Below are 21,871 nucleotides of genomic sequence, written 5' to 3'. Positions count from 1 at the left end.
CCCACCGTTAAGTCTCTTTCCCCTTGACTGCCTTGTACTCTAACCCAAAGCACTTCAGAGTGCCCCTCCCCTGACTCCTTGCTAATTGACGAGGATGTGTATTCCTCCTTAATATAGAGTTTGTTTGTTTTTTCTTTTAACATCTACAAGCAGCCACTGATTGTTCATTGTACACTTAAAAGCCATTTTTTACTTGCTATAACTTCAATTACTCACTTGGAAATAAAAAACAAACGTTGCTTGCATAACTACAACCCTGACTGCAAGTTACCACACATGGGCCAGTCTGTCCACCCACACAGGTGACAAAGACTCCAGGGGTCCAGGTACAGAGAGTACATTACAGATCTGGCTTTACGTTCCTTTCCTTCTGTTCCATGGCCCTGGCAATTTGATATTGTTGGGTGCAGTATGAGTGCCAGATTACCAATTGATTTCTAAAGAAGCCAGTGAAGTTTTGTTGGGGGTTTGTGTGGAAATACTTTGAAGGCACATTTTGAATATCTGGGTAACTAATCTGTACTCACCTCTTGTTTATGTGGTTTGGCTTGCATGCAAATGTATGTGAGTGGCTATAACTTTTACTGGTTTGGGACTCAAGAATGCCAGATTGTATTTCAGATGCAGGGTTTGCACACAGCTGACTTAGGGATTTAGTAAATTGAATTTAAAATCAAGATGGAGATAGGATTTTGTCCTTCAGAACTTGGCAGCAGGTCCCCCTTTAAAAAGTAAAGTGTTCATCTTGCAGAGTTGTAAAGGCTTTTGAGTGCAGACATTCACAAGGGGTAACTAGACCAAGGGTTCTTAAATAGAATAGTTTAAAGGCGGCATGTTGATTGTTCAGTATTTCCACCTATTCAGAAAATAGGGCAGTGCCTATTCTTAAGCATTTATCTTACTTCCTGATCTCCTCACTACACATGAGAATAGATATCTCTAGCATATTCTTTTATAATTAGTGAAAGGTGAGCTCTGTTCACTCCTGCTTGGCCACAGGAAGTACAGATTGCACCCCATGACACCAGCAGAGCTAATTCCCAGAGCCAGCTGTTTGTTGGGGGGCGGGGAGGGAGGGTCACTCCACTAGTGGAAGCCAACTTTAACGTGCAAGTTTGTTCCTGGGACTCGCTGATGGAAGCTGCTTGCCACAACATGCTTTTTCATTGGATGGTGAGGCTATCTGCTCTATCTGGGGCTAATTTATTAAAGCATTCTTACTGGTTAGGGAAGGAGAAACTTCAGCATTGTCTAGTGCTGATCACCATATTGTCTGAGCACTTACCTGGTGAATCAGACTGTCATAAGCTCCGTTCTGCCCTTCTCTTGCCTGGTTCTACTTAGATTTCCATCTGTGGTAAAATTTTCTATCAATTTTGTTATGGCGGAAAGACTTCCTTAAACAGGAGCATGTCTTAGCATGTGGAAGAATATGTTAACACTGGTTAAATCTGGATCAACTTAACCTCAGTATGAGCTAGTCCATATTCACCAACTACAGAGATTGTTTTCTTTTATCTTTTTACCTATTTCTCTGACACAACTGACAAGATACTGGACTAGATGAGGCCATGGTTTAATTTATTATGGTAGTTCCTTGGCTCCTATGAGTCCTACTCAATAGTGTAAGAAGGCTGGTGCTCTTCATATTTAAAGGTGCTGTTGTTTAAGATAAGGCTGTCTAATTTCTAAACATCTGGGGGCTGCACTAGTGGCTGTCACAGGCCCCATATGCTGTGTACCATGTGCACACCCAGGTTGGTACTCTCCTATCTCATTATGACATGCACAGGCAAGCAGTTCTTTATCCTGCTGCACTGTTTGGAGGCAGGCATCGCCACCCTGCACAGGGCAACGCCATGCAGCATAGCACCCTGCCTCACCTGCAGCTTTCTGCATGCCCCGTTTGGCACCATGGTGCATGGGCAGTTTGGGCTGCTGGCTCACAGGATGCCTGTGGTGCACTTCCTCACTTTATGCCCTGGAGATGGGTCAAACAGCAGAAGCTGGGGGAGCCCCAAGACCCTGCTGCTGCTACAGCTGGATCAAGGATGAGTGGTGGCTGGGTAGGAGCTCCAAGAGACTGCTTATTAACCCCTTGTGGATGACCAGTTGGGACAAGCCAGGTTTAAGAAAAGGCTCCATCTGTGATGTTATTTAGCAGGACAGAGAAAACAGGAACCATCAGGTACGTGCATAATTAGGGCAACACTCTTCTAAGTGTGCGTTGGAATGGCCAGTTGACCTTCCTCAGGTGGTCAGTGTCCTCATTAAATTAAATATGTTGAGTGTAATTGCATCTTATTACAGATCCATTCTAAGAGCAAAAGTGCATGTGGTTTACAGTTAGTTTATATAAAAAATATTACAAGGTCATCTGTCAATATAAATACAATAAGAACAGGGTAGGACCTGGGTTCTACAAGCTGTAAGAGTGATCTTCCCATTTTTCCCCACTATCTCTATAGGAGTATAGACAATTTCTGTTTTCTAAATATGAAATAAAACCTCTCTGTTTTCCATCAGGAAACACAGCAGAATCTTCAGTGAGTAGTTGGACTTGTCTGCTGATGGGCAGGGCAACAACTTATACTAAATAGTAATAGTAAAGCAGTTGTCTCATTAAACTGTCCTGCCCCATGTGTGTGGCTTTGTTTTATCAATCACTGGCAATTGCCAAGATATTTGTGGTTAACTAGAGATGGTTTTTTCTTTTCCTCCCCCCTGCTCCCCCCTCCACTTCCTCATCCTGCCTCATTAAGGGGCTGGTTCTGCTGGAAGTGTGCCCAAGTTCAGGCTCCAGGGGCAACTCTTCATTCTATATTAATGCCAAGACTCTGTGCCTGAGAGCGCTGCTTCCCTTTGCAAGTGATCAAGATGTCATGAGCATTGGATCCTGGAATTACTAAAACCATCGGAAAAGATTGTTTTTCTATGTTTAGACTTCCCTCAAAACTTTTTGGACCTCTCTGCATGTTACAGCTGCCCCTGCCCTACATAAGGAAGCGGTCTTGAATTGGGATTTATTGGCTTTAATGAATGCATGCAGAACTGAAATAATAAACTCTTGTTTCCTTGAAAGCAAGGGAAATTAAAAAGGCAGGGTTACATTACTGGTGGGCTTAATAAAAAGATGCATTCACATGTGGCCAGAAGAATAAGGTGGAGTCACATTTTTCCTCGAGTTGTGACAACCCACCCAATGCCAGAGCCAAAGACTACAGACCCAGGACTATGGGGACTCCTTAAAAGCTTCATGGGTTAGATTTCCTTGTTTTCAAAGCAAAATAAAAACCTGGGTATTTTTATTGGAGAGGTGCTCTCATGTAAATAATAATGTTTATAATAATGATTCTCAACCAGGGGGTACACAACAGTAGCATTATTAGGTTTACAAATATGATTCACAACATAAACTGAACCATTTTCCAATGGAAAAATCCATAGTTGTGTTTTTTCTGAGTTCTTTGCAACAGAAAACCTGGTCTGATATTCTTTTGCAAAAAATGAGTGAAAATTAAGAGCTGGCATCTCCTGAGGGGTGCCTCAAAGCTGTTCAGAGGTACCTTGAGTCTAAGAAGGTTGAGAACCACTGGTCTATGACATGGCATACACTGCAAATGCTAGAACACCTTCCCTAAAGGTTTTTTACCTGTGCCAAATGAATGCTTTGTTATAATAAAGAACTACATTTACCTTTGTGTCTCATTGTTACTTTTTATAGTAGTCTGAAGCCAAGTTGCATAATAAGCCAGACAGCTACCAACAATGTCTTACGGTTTTATTGTTGGAGCATTTGCATTTTCTGATCACTATATGTCTCCTTTTGCAACTTTGTACGTATAGCGTTGTTGTTTTTCTGTATAGGATTGTGTGCATGGGGGCAAGCACTGAAGAGAGATTCTCATGTTTTTGCAAAGATTTTGGATTTATTTCTTCCCTTTTGTCTTCATCAGGTTCAAAATTAGGGCATCTGCAAAACTTGTCTTTACCCTGTTCTGAATCATAGTAAAAACACTACAGTCTGAAAGTAATTCATGAAGTAAATGGTTCACTTCAATGGTTCTAAGCCTCATCTCAGACTGGAAAAAGGTTTTGGCCCAGCATCCAGAATTTTAAGTCTTGAGAACTGGCTGTTTCTGACCAGCAGTTTCAGTTTTCTGCTTGGGAGAGCTGAGGTGTGGTGGGGCAGTGCTCTAAGCTACATCTGTCAGGCTACATTCTCCAGGTAGGGTCTATGTAGCCCAAGAGCTCTCGGCATAGGAGGACTCTAACTAGAAAGATTCTACCTGGAATTTGGCCCTGAATCCTTCTGACGTCTATGTCTATTCTGCATGCAACGCTCTTCATAGAATCTCACTGTTGGGCTGGAAAGGGACCTCAGGGGGCAGTCTTGTCCAGTTCCCTGCTCAAGGTAGGTTCATTCCTGGCTAAATCATTCCAGCCAAGTGTCTATCTAACCTGCTCTTAAAAATTCCCAAGAATTGAGATTCCATAACCTTCCAGGTGGCCTGTTTCAATGCTTGACAACCCCATAGTCTGAAAGTTCTTCATAATCTCCAGTCCATCATTCTCAGTCCTGTTTCCTGTGACATATATGTAGACATAATCAGATTAGCTGTAAATCTAGGCCTTCTGTGGAGGGCAGATTAGCCTGCCCAAGAGCTGTTATAACTAGACTACATCAGGTACCTAAATAGAGGATTTATACACTAACTCTAACCAGCTCTCCTTGTCTACGTGGCATACTGGAGTGATGCTGGCCGGTAGGCATAAAATATTGCTTGAGATTTATCCTTAGGATTAGGCACATTTGGAGACTGTTCTGTGGGGGAAGCTTGGGGTGGGGTAGGGAGCTTAAGTGGTGGTGCAGAGGCAGACTTGAGAAGCCTGCTGAGGCAGGGAAGCCAGACCAACAGGGTAGATGGAAACTCCAGAAGGTAGGTGAGTTGAGTAAGAGGACTTAAAAATAGGCGGTGGTATAGATTTGAAATTTGGGGGTGGGTGATAATTGAATATGCAACTTGCACTCTAATTTGCATATACTCTATGCTGGGCTAACAGCAAACATGACTGTAGCACCTGACAAAACATCACATCATGGTGAGTGAAAAGTAGCCATATAGCTGTAGAGAAAAGAAGAAATCAACTGCCTCCCTTCAATCAGTCCCTCTCCTATTTAGCATCCTTCTGCATTAATTATCAGCTCCCTATTCACCCCTGAACAAGTGCCTCCCTCCTTGAGGCCTTGTAACAGTGGTTATGGCTTTAGAATTGCTAGACAAATGGTTTTGTACATCCATGTTTGCTCTTTGTGAACAAGGGAAGCATTAGTGCATGTAACATCGAGATGATACGAACTACAGTAGCCCTGGATCAATTCTAACTAGCAACTGCTATGCTTTTAGAGACATTCTTCAAGAGCAGAGACATTTCAGGAGGAATTAATCGATATCCTGGCCACTTCCTAATATTTTTATATCTATTTTTATTTTTTGACTTGATCCCTGCAGTTCCTCTGGGCTGCCTGATTTGTATAGACTGATTTTTTTTTTTTTTTAAGGATAATGCAGAGTTCTTTCACATTTTAGATGAGCTATTTGAAAATTGTGAGTTATAAGCCATTTGATGTTAAAATTGAACCCTAAGTTGGCTACTCTAGTACCTTGCAGTATTACCAAGAATGTGTTGGTACATGAACTTAGAGTATAAAATTGTGGGTAGTATTTTAGGGGAGGAGGAATGACAAGTTAAGGCTGAATTATCCTTTCCATTCCCAGCTCTAGTTATCTATTGCTTCTTGAAGTTTTCAGCATTTTGACTGAAATTTGATAGGCTTTGATGCTTCCCAAAAAGTGCAGTTGTTGCTGCTGTGTAGACTTTTTTTTTTTTTTTTTAAGGGTGGAAAGTGGGGTAAAAAAAATGAGCAGAAACAATTCAGCCCTTTTTGAATATCAGGAGGAGGGAATTTACCAAAGAAACCAGCATGTTTATGTTCTTTAAAAAAATCACAGCCAGTTTGTCTGGCAGGTGAAAAGTGAAATTTATCATAGAAACTGGCTTGTTTTGAGAAGTTCGGTCTGAAGCATGTAGCGTCTACTGCTGGATTTAGCTTTTAGAAAGCTATGCAGGCCATGTCCATCTAAGGTCACTCGGGTACCTGTGTCTAGCTACGCCGGTGTGGCATTTCCCTGGCCTAATTTGCCTGGTTTTTTGTTCAGAGCTAGCTCGGATGTCTCCCTACAGAACTGCGTTGTACTCAGTAGATGTACCCATTGGCAGAAGTATTCAGTAATGTCAAAAAGATCCACTGTAAAACACTTATGGCGTATGAATCTCTGTTTCATGTAGAACTTGTGTAATAGAATTCCAGGCTTTCACAGAAATAAATTATAACAGAATATGTACAGGAGAATTTTCCTTCCTTTGAAAAACATTGGTAAAAGTGGAGCAAATCCATCAACTTTGGCTGGATTTCTTGAATATGCTCCTTTTTTTTCTCATTTTTCAGGTGACAGAAACAGATAAATCTCAAGATCCTGCGTGTGTGGAAGCATCCAAAGATAACAGCCAAAGTCCAAATATGGGGAGTGGCATATTGAAATACAGAAGCCGATCCCAAGGTAAAGCAGGTTAATAAAGATATGAATAAAAGAATTGGTGATATTGTAGAGTTTTGCTTATCGTGAAACACAGGCTCAGCCTAAAACCTAATTCAGCAGAGCGAGGCCTTCTTGATGTTGGCCCTCCAGATTAGCTTGGTTTGGATGTGGAATTTGAACTGCATGGTGTTTGCATTCAACAAAGCTTCCTGAGCTGAATCTTTTTATTGGCAGAATAGGGAAGCAAAATAGCTTTGTTTGTTTTTCCTTGCATTTGAATTTCCCATGTGTTTGTTTTGGTTTATTTCAATAGACTGAGGGGGCCTTTTCAACATGCCATCGTGGTCTCAATAGAATATTCATTAAGGCAAAATACTTGTAGTTATTGTTGCTGTTCCATGAATTTCTGTGAAAAAAACTGTAATTCCAGGAACCTGACCAGAAACTCTGTGCAAAAGATACAACTCTTTCTACAGGAACTCCCAACACTTCAATCAGTCGGGGTACTTGCACATCCCCCTGCAGTTTGGGGACTGATCACTCCTCTAATTACTTAGTTCTCCATCCATCCATGTGGCTTTTAAGTCCCCAGGTATTTCAGTGCAATGTGTGCACAGTTCTTCTGAAGCCAACGTTTATTTTGTTGTTAAAATGCCAATCACCTAGAACCAGGCTTAGCTGCTACTGCTCAGGCTGAGCACCGCAGCATGTGAATGGTGTTTCTGAAGACAGTAATATGGTTCTGAGTGAAAGGCACTGCTCAAGTGGCAGACACCCTCAATCCTGCCTGGCACCTGATTGATAATGTCACCAGAGTGGCGGTGGAGGGAGCAGACAGGGAGGAAAAGTCACCCAGGGCACTAGTCTGGACTTCTTGAATCCTGAGTTCCATGAATGATTTGCGAGACCTTGGGGAGTGACTTCCTTCTGGATCCACAAGGCTGTGGCTTCCAGAGAGGGTATATCAACACTGCACCCCCACAGTTGTCAGGAAGGGGCATTACACCCTACTCCCATTTGCATGCAGTGAATGTGGAAATGTGATGGTGGAACTGCTCCGGGAATGCTCCCCACTGCCACTCAAGCAGGCTGGGACAGAGGTCTCATTGGCACTGTACCTACCTAGGGAACTTTGTTGGTGAAAACTTAGGGAGACTTTATGTACTGGAGACTAAGTTGTACACTTGGCACACAAATCCTTTTTTAGATCTGGCCACCTCACTTCTCCATCTCTAAAACAGGAGTAATAGTAATTCTCTACCTGACAGAAGGATGTCATCAGGGTAAGACTGAGGTGCTCAGAATACTGCAATGGGTGTCATGTAACTACGTAAGAGAATGGAAAAAATAAGTTGCTGAAGTTCTGGTGGAAGTATATTGATTATGAGCTTGTAAAGCTGGGATCCCCTGTGATTAACTTCAAGAGAAATGGTTCAGTATCTTCTTTGAACTCTGTATTCCCTCTTTTTTTTTTAATGACAACTAGGACTGCTGCCAGCAAAGAAGGTCAGTCACAATTTTTGGCGCACAGTTTCTCCTTCCATTCCTGGCACATCACTCTCAGGATGACCTGACTCTTTCAGAAAGGAAAGCAGCTAGTGTCAGTTCTTTAAACTTCACATGAATGAAGCCTGTGGGCTTTGCTCATCATCAAGTGCTTTCTGAAAGATCAGCTGGATTCTTGCTTGCACTCTCAGGGTTGCCAGCTCAATGATCTTCTCATTGTGTTTACTGCAGTCACCTACCATATCTAGCATGTCAGTCCACCAAAAAAACACGTGAAAACCTTTGTCAGCCTAAGATCAAGAAATAGGAAGAGTCCTGCATCTTTAAAATTGCAATGCACCTGGCTAATTGAAAATGATCAAGTAAAACTCTTCATTGGGAGATTACACAGCTTACCAGTTGAATGCTATCTGCATTATTTAATGTATTGTTTGATTTGTGATTTGCAAAAGGCACCCTTCATCCAACTTCTTTGAATTAAAAGATGCTGTTCTGTGTTGTATGCATTGCCCCTTAGGAGCTGGGTCTCGCTTAGAATCTGTGGGTGAAGATGATGAACTGACAGTGGAAAATGGTGAATCCAGCTATGAAATAGCAGTGAAATTTTCCCGTGGAGGGAGGAAACATTCTCTCCCTCAGCAGCTTGAAGGAGCAGGATCTCGGCAGGTGAGAAGATAAAGTAATGTATTTGGTGAGAATTTAAGCAGGTTATTGGGCTCCAACTCTGTTTTGAGAGTTTTTATGAACCTGTTAGGAATAACTGTGGCGTCCTGTGGCTGCATACGTATGGCAAGAAGGAGTGAACCCAGTTCTTGGTATCAAAGCTCAATAAGCACCTAGGGCAAGATTTCCCTTTGTGCATCTAAATGACAATTTTATAGCCATTTACCTCATTGTCTTTGGCCCAGGTTTTATGGTGTGGATAGCTAAGTATGCACATGTAGACTGAACATGAGCTGCTCATTGGCTTTGTATGTATGTGCACAACAGAGTGTAAGTCCTGGAAAAATGTTGGAGGTGGGGGCAAGAGGAAAAAGAGCCCTCCCATGTTTCAGCCCTAATAACTAAATGGCAAGGTAATCACCCAAGATGCCAGAGGTGTGGGTTCTAGGTCCCCCTCATCCAGAGGGTGTTTGACTCCATGTCTCTGCTCTCCCACCGTAGTGCTGTAACCACCATGCCAGAGGCTAGGCATTATCCAGGGCCCTTCTGAGGCTGGGCCACTGCCCCTTGTATCGTTGGCTGAATTGAATGGAGGGCAATGCAGTAGGGATGTGGGAATGAAGGTCCACACTAGAATCCAGGACCCGCACTTCTCTAAACTGCCTTCTCACTGATCCAGGCCCTCTAGCTTGTACTCTTCCTGCTGATTACATATATCATCCTGTCTTTGCTGCTTAGGGGCCCAGCTTCAAAAGGAGGACTGGAGAGGAGCTTGTGCCTTCACTGGGGCATGTTGGGAAGCCAGAGAAGCAGACTGAAAACCCCTCTGAGCCAGAGAGCCTAGAATCCATGTCTCTGGCTTCCTGAGCAAATGCCCCAACCTCTCATCTAGTGGGGCTATAATGTGGGAAGGCTGCTGTCCTCTAGAGTATAAGACAGGGGTGGGCAATTATTTCAGCTGGAGGGCCGCTTAATGAGTTTTGTTGAGCTGTCGAGGGCTGCACCCCACCCTTGGACAGTTGCCCTGCCCCCGATCGCTACCTTGTGACTGGAAGTCCTGCTCCCTGGCCTTTACCACCGGAAGTCCCTCCCCTTGCCCCAGTAGTGCTCCTTTTGGGAAGGGGCAGGGTTGCCATCTTGAAATTGGAAAAGAAACCAAAACAAATCGTATGCTAAAAAAGTCAGATATCTATTGTAACTTATTTTATTTTAAAAAATATTTTTGTCCTGAGTTGTGTTTGCAGTGTATCTAGAGGCAATTGCATAATAGCTCAATATACTTTTACTCTTGTATATTGTGTGGGGGGGTAAGGGGTGTCTGTGTGGTTGGAGAATGGGTATGAAGCTGTGGTGGGATCTGTATGTGGGGTATGTGTATGGCAAGTGGGGGTGTGGAGGGATGTGGATGTGAGGTATGTGGTTGGGGTGGGGGTATGTAGGAGTGTGTAGGTGTGGGTTGGGGGGTATGGTGGGAGGTGGGGAGTCAGCCCCACCCATCCTGTCCTTGTTGCAAGGCTGGGACTCATATGACGCAGCATGGGGCCAGCCCTGCCCAACCTGGCACAGTGCAGCTCTGGCTGCAAGGCTGGGGACTGCACAGAGCCAGCCTGGTCCAGCTCAGCTCCTGAGTGCTGCACTGCATGGGTCCCAGCCATACAGCTTGGAACTGCATGCTGTAGCTTGGACAAGCCAGGCTATGTCTCCATGCAGGCACCAGCCTTGCAGCTGGAACCGCATGCTGCTGGGAGGGGATGGGACAGGCTGGGCTGGCTCTGTGCTGTGCTGTGTGGTTCCTGATTTCAAGGCCAGGACCCACATGGCATGGCACAGAGCCAGCCTGACTCAGCATGTCCCAGGTGCAGCACATGGTTCCCAGCTGCATGGCTGGGACCACAATATGCAGCACAAACTGGCCCGGTGCCCGCAGTTCCCAGCTGGCTCCTACTGCATCCTGTGGTCTTGGCCACACAGCCGAGAGCTACATTCTGCCAGGCTGGGCCAGGATGGGCCAGGCTGGCTCCGGTAGTATGTAGTTCCCAGCTGTGTGGCCAGGACTCGCAGGGTACAGCATGCAGCCAGCCTGGCCCAGCCCAGTGGCGTGTTAGAGTGCCAGGATGCATGGGAAGTCCTGTGCCATAAGGCGGGGCCAGCTCCATGCCTCCACATGGTACTCCTGACACTCTAGTTGGGAGTAGCACATGGAGTCACGGAGGCAGAGTCCCACAAGCCCCATGGAGCGGGGCGATCGCTGGTGGGCCCCATGGGCTGGATAGAATGGCTTGGTGGGCTGAATCCAGCCGTGAGCTATATTTTGCCCAGCTCTGGTCTAGGACCTATCAGTCGCATAGGTTTCTGGCTGGCTGTTGTCATGAGTTAGATGTAGGTACATGTCTATTATGGATGTGTTCATGTAACTGTACCTGCCTGGCCAATTCTTAGCCTACTGGGCATGCTTGGTCTACCCTGGCACACCTACACATCCACAGTGCAGGGGTAGTAAGATTTGCTAACTGCACTTAAGTGCCAAGAATGCCATTTAAGGAGCTAGAAATCTGCAATCTTAGATGCATGAAGGAAACAAAATTTCACCCTTAGTGCTCAAGTCAAGGAGAACTCCTTTAGACATGAGGAGGTAGGAGCCTGGTACAGTTGCTGCGACTGACCTCTGGAGGGAGATGCAAGTACTGTGCCAGTGATTTTCAAACTTCCTGGAGTCATGGAACCCTTTCATATCATTTCTTCAGCTGCAGAACCCCTACCCCTATCCGAAGCCTGGCATGGAGCCAGGTGTTGCAGCCTAGCCATGGCAGCACGCTGCCTCCTGGCACATTGTCCACAGTCTCCTATGCAGAACCCTGAGACCTGTCGTGGAACATCGGTTCCATGGGACATGCTTGGAAAACCACTGTCATACAGGGCTACAGAGTAGTTGTAGGGGTCTGAACATTTCAACCAGCAGACCAGCAGTACTTGTGTTTGTTTTAGTTACTGATAGTGTTGCATTTCTTCAGGAGGTCCAGCTTTAAGAGATCCTGGAACTAAATGTTAGACTTTCTTGGTTTATTTTTTTAATTTTTAACTAACGGGTGATAGAAGATATTAAATAGATCCATGATGTGGAGCCAGTTTCAGAACTCAACTTGAGTGCTGTGGGGCCAGGATGTCATGCTCTGTGAGTCTGTTTTAATGTGCAATAGTGATTTTTGTTTGTTTGTTTTGTTCCAGCCCCCCGGGTATACCAGTGTTGTCCTATCCAGTACCTTTATTTGCCTGTATCCTGCAATCAGAATGAATTACCTCTGTTTTCTGATGTTTGCTAGGATTACCATATTGTGAAGAAATCTACCCGCTCTTTGAGTGCTGCTCAGGTGGAATCTCCATGGAGACTGACCCAACCTTCCATTATTTCCAACATTGTCCTAATGAAAGGACAAGGGAAGGTGAGGATTTTGCACAAGTGTATTTTCTCAAAGCACAGCAAGGTTATTTTTCAAGGGGTGCTGAGTTACTTCCCCCCTCTGCTCTCATAGAATCTCCACACCTGTAAAAGTCAAACTATGGATGTTTAAGTAAAACTCATGTATAGTGGTTTTACTGTCTAAGGCAGCCAATCAAAATCCCCTCTAAGAGGCAGGTTTCCAAATGTAAATACTTAAGCGGTGCCTAGACATTATGACGAAAGTGGAAACAATAGAACTATAAGATATTAATAAGTACATGTTATAACTACGCAAATGAATATGCAAAAGTATACCTGTTTGCATGGATAATAACCTACTGTATACAAACAACAGATCTGATTATATTGCACATATCTATCTGGAATCTGTGTGCATTAAAATTATAGCAAGTTTAAATGTCAGATATAAGACTAGAATCTAGGTTTTTGTTCTTTTTGTGAAGTGTCACATTTGCATATACATGCAAGGTTTTTTTTAGAATAATTTATTGGGGTATCTTAGATCCTATCAGTAAATTAGTCCCCTATGCACTACTGGTGTAAAAATGGTCTATACTACCATTTCACAGGTAAAACTTGTCTTCTGTGAGCACAGCCTTGCATGCATGCACTCTCAGGTTTGAGTCTTGCTGAATCTTGTGAAGCTGCCTGGTTCAAGAGAAATCCCAGCTTTCCTTGAAAGGAAGGGCAGCACATGTCCAGCTATAATGTTCTTGAAGATGATATTTACTCCATTGCAATGCATGAATTGCAAAGGGATGAGCACCAGTGTCAGGCTAAGAGGAAGGAACTGAAGGTCCTACCCAAAAGGCACAAAGGAGCTCAACAAACAGTTTGCTGCTGCTATCATGTGCTGCTTGATGCCACAACAGACTGGGAATCCCAGCGTCAGCCTATAAGGGACAGTGTGGGAGGCATCTCAGAACTGCATAATTGTCGAGCTCCTTGATGTTAGAGACGTGAAGGGATGCTGAGACCACCAGAGATCTTTTGAGATCTAGCAGAACCTGAGCCAGCTGAATTCTGAGAGAGACCCAGGCAAAATGGGACGTGGAGAGGTGCTACAGTCAGTGAATGCTTCTTTCTTCATGGCCCTGACATTTCATTAGGTTAGATATTAGGAAGAACTACTTCACTGTAAGGGTGGCCAGAACCCAGAATAGGCTTCCCAGAGAGGTGTGGTGCTCTCACCTTCCCTGGAAATCTTCAAGAGGAGACTGGATAGGCACCTGGCTGGGGTCTTATGACCCCTCCCAACCCCCAGTGCTCCTTTCTGCCCATGGCGGGAGGTCGGACTCGATGATCTGTCTAGGTCCCTTCCGACTCATTGAGTCTATGTTTCATCTTCCCTCTTTGTCCCTTTATTGCTTGTTTCAAAATGGTGGCAGACTATACACAGGCAGGGAATGAAGGGATTCTGTTTTTAGAAGCGGCTGGTTTATTTTAAGAGTATGTACTAGAACTGTTTTTAAAACCAAATAATACAAACAAAAAAATACACAGAATACAGCATAACACCAAATAGCACTTCCAAATACATGCTCTAGTACGGGGGTGGGCAATTATTTGGGCCTGAGGGTCATTCAAAGAGTTTTGAGGACCTGTTGCGGGCTGGGACAGCATACCCCCAGAATAGTTTACCAAAACTCCTGAAGTGGCTGTGCTCTGTGCTCGGCTGGGTGGCTGGGATGGAGCCGTGAGTGGGGAAGAACGGGCATCTGGGAGTGGGATGGTTGACTGGGACAGGCAGGCAGGGCTCAGGATAGGATCTTGGTGCAATGACAGCACAGAGCCAGTGCCCGTTGCAGGGATATGCCAGCTGTGGATCATGGCTCTGGATGAAGCCTTGGTCCTAAAATATCACTGATCTGTGATCCTGCCCCGGGTCCTAGGCCCGCCCACCTGTTCCACTCCCAGGGACAGCTTCAGGCCAGACAAAAACCTTTGGCAGGCTGGATGCAGCCAGCAGGCTGTATTTTGTCCATCCCTGCGCTAGTAGAACCTTTTTGGTTCAAAATAGAAACTTGCAAGCAAAAGAAAAACAGTAAAATTAAAATAATGGATTCAAATCTGGACAAGGAATGCAGACAACTAATACGTGAGCTTTCAATTTAAATGCATCAGAATATAAAAGAACGCTTGCAATCAATCCAATAAAAAAGCACTCAAACTGCATGATTTTGCAGAAATCCTGCTGAAAACTTATTAGAGGCAGGTTTTCTGGTCCAAAATGCAGCATTTTGATTTTAAGTTCAAAAATCAGAATACAAAAGAATTGAATGTGCTGTGTTTAGATTCAGGGAAAAGGCAAAAACAGGTTCTGGCTGAGGGGATTTTGGCTTGTGCCAACTCTCAGAACTAGCCAGTTACAAGAACACTCCTCCCCTTACAAACCTGTGGCTTATTATAGCCTGCACATGCTTTGTGTCTTCAGGCACAATTTTTCTGAAATTTTTCAAACAAATATTATTTGATTATGTTATGCATAAAAGCAGTCTTGTTTCTCTCACTGTGGTAAGGCATCTTCACCTGCCATTCTGTAATGTGTTTCAGAGGGTACTGTTTTTATGAAGAGGTTAGTAGGGTACTCAGCATGGGCGACCTTGTTTTCTTTCTCTGGGCATCTGACATGCTTCTGAGTAATTATGTCTGGTAGGATAAGCAGTGCCTGTAAGAAAGTTAGTAATTAACTATCACTACACTCAGAACCTCCCTCCCCCCAGCCCTCATAGCTGAAGTGTTTGGAAAGGATTTCCATATACTGTACTATGCCGTGTCTTTGTATGACCCTGAAGTCAGTGGTAGGGAGGGTGATCTTTATTTGCATTTTTAGGCAGATCTATACAGGAAACATTTAAGGGAACTGTAGCATTTGTTATCTCTGCTAAACCCCCTTATCTACCAAATCCTTGCCTGGTTATTTGTCAGTGAACCTGGCAGGCATGTTCTTGAGGGCCACTTCTCCACACCTGGTGAAATATTGACAAGGCTAAGGAGGAAAAAGAATCATGCATGGGAGAACATGTTCTTGGTGCTGCTACAGAGTTCTGAGACTGGAGCCAATGAAACAAGGATGCATGTAGGGTATGTGTGCTGAAGCAAAGGCGGACGGACCAAGAGAGACACTAAGAAGGGCACCAAGACATGCTTCTCCCATGACAAACCCGAGGTGTTATGGGATGTCGGAGGGGCTCTGTCCTGATAGCTATTACATTTGGAGAAGAAATCCTCCTTCCTGGGGAGAGGGTCATGTGTCCCACCCCGGCTTCCTAGCACCAGCTCTGCAACAATATCTCTTCTTGGCCCCAGGGCACTGTAAAGGAGAACTGCTCTGAGAATAGGGACACTGAGATGTGCTGTAGGTCAGAGCACTCAGCACTTTGCTCTGTCTTTGATTTTTTTTTTAAATGATGCTTATAGATTATTATTGTGTGATAAAGTTCTGTTTTGTGGAAACTGTGCATTATTTCCTCTGTCTGACAAGTGATGGGTATAACCCTCTCCCCCTTGATAACATCCGATTCATAAAAGTTCATAACACTTCTTAGCCTAGTGATCTGCTGTATATTCAGAGTAACACAAAGCCATACACAGTCTGACCATGGTATGCTGTCAGTATATGCTCTTAAATCCTTCCTTAGCTGGACAGTGTCTCCTCCAGTAAGCTCCAGTAATTGCCCTTGTGTCAGTGCTACTTATTATTAGGGCCTCAGCAGGCAGCCTTTCTATTTCCATCCTCTACTCTGCTGATAACAGTTTCCCTTGGTCTTACAAGTATTTCAGTGCAGTAATAATGAGGAATATTTGAATCGCCAACATCCAGCTGAATCACTCATAAAGTATCACTGCTGGCTGTCTAATCTCCTAAATACATGCTCCACAGTGGTCTCTCAGCTCCTCAGATAACAGTTCAAGCTTTTCTTGCTTTACGTTTGGCTTTGAGTCAGGGAGGTGAAACATAGACCTGATTCTTGAGAACAGTGATACCAAATATGCCAGTCCTGGGAAAAGGTCTGTGCTTGCAGCTTTTCAAAAAGCCCTGTGTTTCTGTGACCTCTCTACGTTCATCTCAGTGAAACAGCCCTTGTGATCCACCAACCCTTGCAAGTCCATGGAGAAGTACTCCTTTCAGTTTACATGAGCCAAGAATGGCAGAGGGAGAATCAAAAGATACGTCCCATCTATTATTGCACCCCTGTTCTAGGGATCTGGGAGCTCAGTTCATTGAATCCCTCTTGGCTCCAACCTATTGCCCAGAGCCGGTCCTGTGCAGTGCTATGCACTGAATGGCTTTGCACACCTGGAGGATGACAGCTACATTGCAAGCTTCCAAAGCAAAAGTACCCCACACTCCACCATTGTCAAAGCAGCTATTATTTTGTTACATCCATGCTGGAGGGCAAGAGAAAGTTCAGCACACAGCTCCAGCAACACAGCCTTTTGCATCCAAATGTTTTGCAGCCACTAGCGATTGTCCTAGTTTGCATCACTATCTGATCCCAGCACTAGCTGCTTGTTTCCCTGGTCTAGAATACCACTTCACTTTGTGCGGCTGGCCAGCAAATGTCTGCAGCACCTGGCAGCTGTCATTCACTGTAGGCATAATCCACTCTTCCACGGTTTTCTTGTGGGGTAGCTGTTATCCCAGTAGTTCAGAAGAATCTTTTGCCCTGCATTTAAAGTAGATCTGAGGCCTTCCTTGATCTGTCCAATGGCCCTGTTATGACAATGAGCTGTGGAGGAAAGTAGTGTGAAGAAGAGTGGATTTAGGGGATGGACAAGAGGGTGCTGTGAGTTTCTGAAAGCTACACAGCAAACAGTAAGTTACAGGGTGGAATAGTGGGAATTTAACCCCAAGGTCCCACAGTTCCCTGAAAGAAGCACTGGTATCCCACCACGTACTTCACTTTAGCAACATAGCAAAGTGGCAAGTAAAACTTTCTTCCAACTTGCAGAATAGAATTTTGGTTGGCTGTATTTTTTATGAAGTACTAATTCATAGATTCATAGATGCTTGGGCTGGAAGGGACTCTAGAGGATCATTGAGCCCAGCCCCCTGCCCCAGGGGCAGGAAGTCAGCAGGGATCGTAGGATCCCAGCAAGATAAACATCCAAATGTGTCTTGAAGGCATTCAAAGCGGGTGCTTGAACCACCTCCGGCAGCAGTCTATTCCAAACCTTGGGGCTCGGACAGTAAAGAAATTCTTCCTTATGTCCAGCCTGAATTGGTTGTGGCAGAGTTTGTGACCATTTGATCTGGTCATCCCTTGGGGCGCTCTGGTGAACAAGACGTTCCCCCAGATCCTGGTGAACACCCCTGATAAACTTATAGGTGGCCACCAGATCGCTCCTGAGCCTGCGCTTTTCCAAGCTGAAGAACCCATGGCTCTCAGCCTTTCATCATAAAGTCTGTTTTCCTGACCTCTGATCATGCACGTGGCTCTCCTCTGCACTCCCTCAAGCTTCTCCACATCTTTTTTTTGAATTGTGGAGCCCAAAACTGGATACAGTGCTCCAGCTGCGGCCTCACCAAGGCCAAGTACAATGGGAGAATGACGTCCTGGGATTTGCTTTAGAAGCATCTATGGATGCAAGCCAGCGTTTTGCTCACTTTACTAGCCGCAGCATCACATTGAAGGCTCAGGTTTGAAAGAGTTATGCATGGGAGTAATTCCCTTTGGAATTAATATAAGTTTCATATAGTCACACAAAAGTAATAGACATTTACCTATACTTCCTTAAATATGAAATTCTGTTTCTTGAAGTAATTAAACACACACTTCCATGAACATAGCCACATTCCTACCATTATACTTCTGACCTTATGTCATGTTTTGAAACTTCTCTTTTTCCTGAGGAAATCTGCCAGCAGAATGAATTGCAGCTAATCCAGTGGATGGGTCACTTGAGAAGGAGTTCCATGAGCCATCAAGTTTAGAGATTTACAGTAGGGGTTCAAGCAGCAAATAGAATAACATGAAACCTCTAACTAAGAGTAATATGATAACATAAAATGTTACTTTCCCTTATTTTAAGGTGATTACTACTGCTATTTTCAGGCTGAGTTCATGTGTTGATATTAGAGTGAAAGTAGATCAGGAGAGACAAGCAAGGAGTGAATCACAGCCTAATTTGTCCTCAGTATTAGACTTTCATCTTTGTTTCCTCTTGGATCTTTGCTATATTGCAAAGCTTTGGTAGGATTAGGGATAACTCAGTCTGATACTATTAATGGTATAATTTTTTCTTCTTTTGTATTAGGGTCTTGGGTTCAGCATTGTGGGAGGCCAAGATTCTGCTCGTGGCCGCATGGGAATTTTTGTGAAGACTATATTCCCAAATGGGGCAGCTGCTGCTGATGGAAGACTCAAAGAAGGTATAATGAGACTCTAAGTGAATAGCGTGCTGTTGGCTCAATCCATTAGAGCAAGGGTGTCAAACATACAGCCCATGGGTTAGCGCCAGCCCCCAGTGACACTCCTAGGTCTGAATTGACACAGATGGTCCCTGCAGGCAGGACTTGGCATGCCCATTGCACGTGGCATCTGTTCCAACCACTCCGGGAATGGCAGCACATGTGGCACCAGCCCCAGGCATTCCTGAACACGGTGCCTGCTCCAGCCACTCTGGGACCCCCACTGCTTGTGAGGTACCTGTAGGTGTTATATAAGGTGCCCACTCTGGCCAGGATTCGTGCTGGATGACAGGCCTGCCTCAGGCACTGCTTGTGACGCCCATTCTGGTTGTTTTGGGATCTGCAGCACTCCCTGCGGCTGGTCTGGGAGGCATGCCACATCTGGATTTTAGAGTGGCTGAAGCAGGTGCCATAGGTGATGCAAGAGGGAGGGAGTCTGAGCTCCATGGTTCTGATCTGGCCTGTGTACTAGCCCTTTTTTCATTCATCTGGCTCATTAGGCAAGATGAGCTTGACATCCCTGAATTAGAGGAGTCTGTGTCTATCCCACGTAGGTACCTGGAAGCCAGCAGAAGAGTATGTAGTCTATGACTTTCGCTCCCCCCCACCAAATTGTTCAAGAGAAAGGTGGTGAGAGCTCAACCTGTACCGGGTTGCTCTGTTCCTTAGGACAAACAAAAGAGGAATAATGGTGCAGAGCGCCTTTCTCTTTCCATCCCTAATGTCTGCACTCTGGTGTGAACCCTGTTTGACAGGTCCAGAAGCCCCATGTTATCATTTGGGAAGTATATTGGTACTGGTAGAGAAATACCAGTTCTCTCAACACCTGGCTTAATGGCCTTGGGTCAGAAAAGGAGTACAGGAAGGGCTATTTTGTGTGGGGGTGGGGAGAGAGGGAAGTTACGCATCCGAAAAATCCAAGAGATGTTGGTGCCATTGTGTGTGCTAGACAGTGACAATTGCACTGTGGTAAAGGTTACCCAAAGAAGACTGTAGGTTTAGATTTGTTGCCTTATGCAGCACTTCAAATACCCTGTTTTCTGAAGAAGGGCATTCTTGTGAAACATCTTTCCTTTCTGTTACTGCCATTTCCTGCTTGTTATACTCAAGGCTGACAATGGGGTGAAGGGGAAAGGTCCATCAGAAAGGAGTTTGGTCACACAATGCAGGTGTGCACTGACCCTAGGAAGTCAAATAATCAGCACATTTCCCCCAAACCCAAGACATTCACAGGATATTCAGAACTTGAACATTCAGTTTATCACTAAGATTAGGGAAAGGGGGAGTTAGGAAGACTTGGCAGATGTTTGGGTACTGTTTAATTGTGCACAGATGTAGGAGTGTGTGATATTGCGGAAGACAGATCTGTATCATGCTCTCTGCCTTCCTAGAATGAAGTAGATCAACATATCTGGTTGTAGCTATTATTAACCAGAGCTTGGAAAGTGCATGTAATAGTAAGTAGGCAGCTATAGCTGCAGAACTTGTTTGTTGGGATGAGGATGTCATTCCTTTTCAGCCTTCTCTGTGTGTACAGATTACTTGTCTCTTGTTATATTCAGAGCAGTAAGTAGCATGCATTAGCTTTCTCTGCAGGGATATAAAGCTAGCTTTCCCTAAATGGACTCTGGCATGGCTTAACATTTTGCCCTGTTGTGATTTTCAAGTCCCATTGTTTGGGAATAATGCAAAGAGTCTATTTGCCATTTTTTGACTCCACAATGTGGTGCTTCTACTCGCAAACAGTCTAATTCCAGTTAAAATCCATAATGTTTTTGATTGAAATCTGTTAGAATGTAAACATGAGGTTAAGAATTGCAGTTGAATAATTCCCATGCTTTGATGTTATATCCTTGTATTAATTACAGAGGCATTAGAGCAAATGATAATAAATAGAAAATAGTAAAAAGTTTTTCATAAAATCAAAACCCACGTGGTAGCCCATCATTGCATTAATGATAAAGGGCATTACTTCACTTGCATACTTTGTGCACTCATTGACTTGACTTTTGCATTTTATTACCAGGGGATGAAATCTTAGAAGTTAATGGAGAATCCTTACAAGGGCTGACCCATCAGGAAGCCATTCAGACATTTAAGGTAACAAAGTTAGGAATAATCAGAGTTGCTCAGTGCTCAATACAATTTGACACTACTGTTGTTTTTTGCTGCTGCCAGAATTTTGTTGTGCACATGATTTGCTGAAAGACTCATCATTAGGTGTCAAGCAAATGCACAGTCTCTTGCAATAAACTTCTTTAATGTTTCTTTAGCAACTTAAGAAAGGTGTTGTGACCCTCACTGTACGCACGAGACTGCGCAGCCCAAGCCTCACCCCATGTGCAACACCCACTTTATTGAGCCGCTCTAGCTCCCCCAGCTCCAGTGCTAGTGGAGGAACCCCAGTAGCTGGCTCTGAAGATGGAGACAGTTCATCTTCATGTCGCAAGGGCCCAGGACCAAAGGACAGGATTGTCATGGATGTGACTCTCAACAAAGGTTAGAGAAAGTCTATTTTGACTCACCAATCAAAATTACCTAAAAAATAAATGCTGTCCTTTTCTCTACTACGTCAGGAATTGTTTTTCAGTGAATTCCTTCATTTACATGTTTGGTGAAAGCAGAAGTAATACAATAAAGTTGGGAACAATATTTGAAATACAAAGTATAAGATAAAGAGATAAAACAGATGTATAGGAGTTGAAAATATTGAAAAGGATATACATGGCCACTCTTTAGCCTTTCAGTAGTCTTGCTGTCAGTGCAGCAGATCTGTAGAAGGTCCTCCTGATTAACTAGCATCAGGAGCTAGTTCAGGCAGCTGCAGCTATTCAGTAGACATTTGGTTTCCTGTGCCACGCTGGATCTACACAAGGGGCTGTTCCTGAGTCCCAAGGTGAGACCACACTATAACTAATGAACACTTTGTGACAGGGGCCAAGCATTGGAACAATCCACCTGGAGAAGTTGTGTCATCTCCATCCCATCTGGAAATTTTCAAGAGTGGGTTGGACAGAAACTTGGTTGGAATGATTTAGTCAGGGATGGTCCTGCTTTGAGCAGGGGGCTAGATTAAAAGACCTTGTGAGATCCCTTTCAGCCCTACTTTACTGTGATCCTATGCCACAGCTGACATGGTTGAGGTTGCAGCAGAGATTGGCATTCTCTCCTAATGTTTTATGATGAGGATGAAGTTTCTTTCCTATGAACTCTGTAAATAGGCTA

The 21,871-nt window shown here is 44.3% G+C and overlaps 1 protein-coding gene across 3 annotated transcripts in view; it reads left to right on the top strand.

Moving 5' to 3' along the window:
* Window positions 1-21,871, top strand: part of PDZD2 (PDZ domain containing 2) — a 199,057-nt gene that overhangs the window by 136,984 nt on the left and 40,202 nt on the right. For all 3 annotated transcript variants that reach the window (XM_019531915.1, XM_019531914.1, XM_019531913.1), the window contains 6 exons: window positions 6,512-6,623; window positions 8,626-8,774; window positions 12,092-12,211; window positions 18,493-18,607; window positions 20,673-20,746; window positions 20,920-21,145. In XM_019531915.1, coding sequence (XP_019387460.1) covers window positions 6,512-6,623; window positions 8,626-8,774; window positions 12,092-12,211; window positions 18,493-18,607; window positions 20,673-20,746; window positions 20,920-21,145 — 796 coding nt within the window. The remainder of the gene's footprint in view (window positions 1-6,511; window positions 6,624-8,625; window positions 8,775-12,091; window positions 12,212-18,492; window positions 18,608-20,672; window positions 20,747-20,919; window positions 21,146-21,871) is intronic.

The sequence above is a fragment of the Crocodylus porosus genome, unplaced genomic scaffold (genome assembly GCF_001723895.1).
Source record: "Crocodylus porosus isolate Cpor-Errol unplaced genomic scaffold, CroPor_comp1, whole genome shotgun sequence".
In the NCBI taxonomy this organism is placed as follows: Eukaryota; Metazoa; Chordata; order Crocodylia; family Crocodylidae; genus Crocodylus; species Crocodylus porosus.
This window is presented reverse-complemented; position numbering and strand designations above follow the sequence as displayed.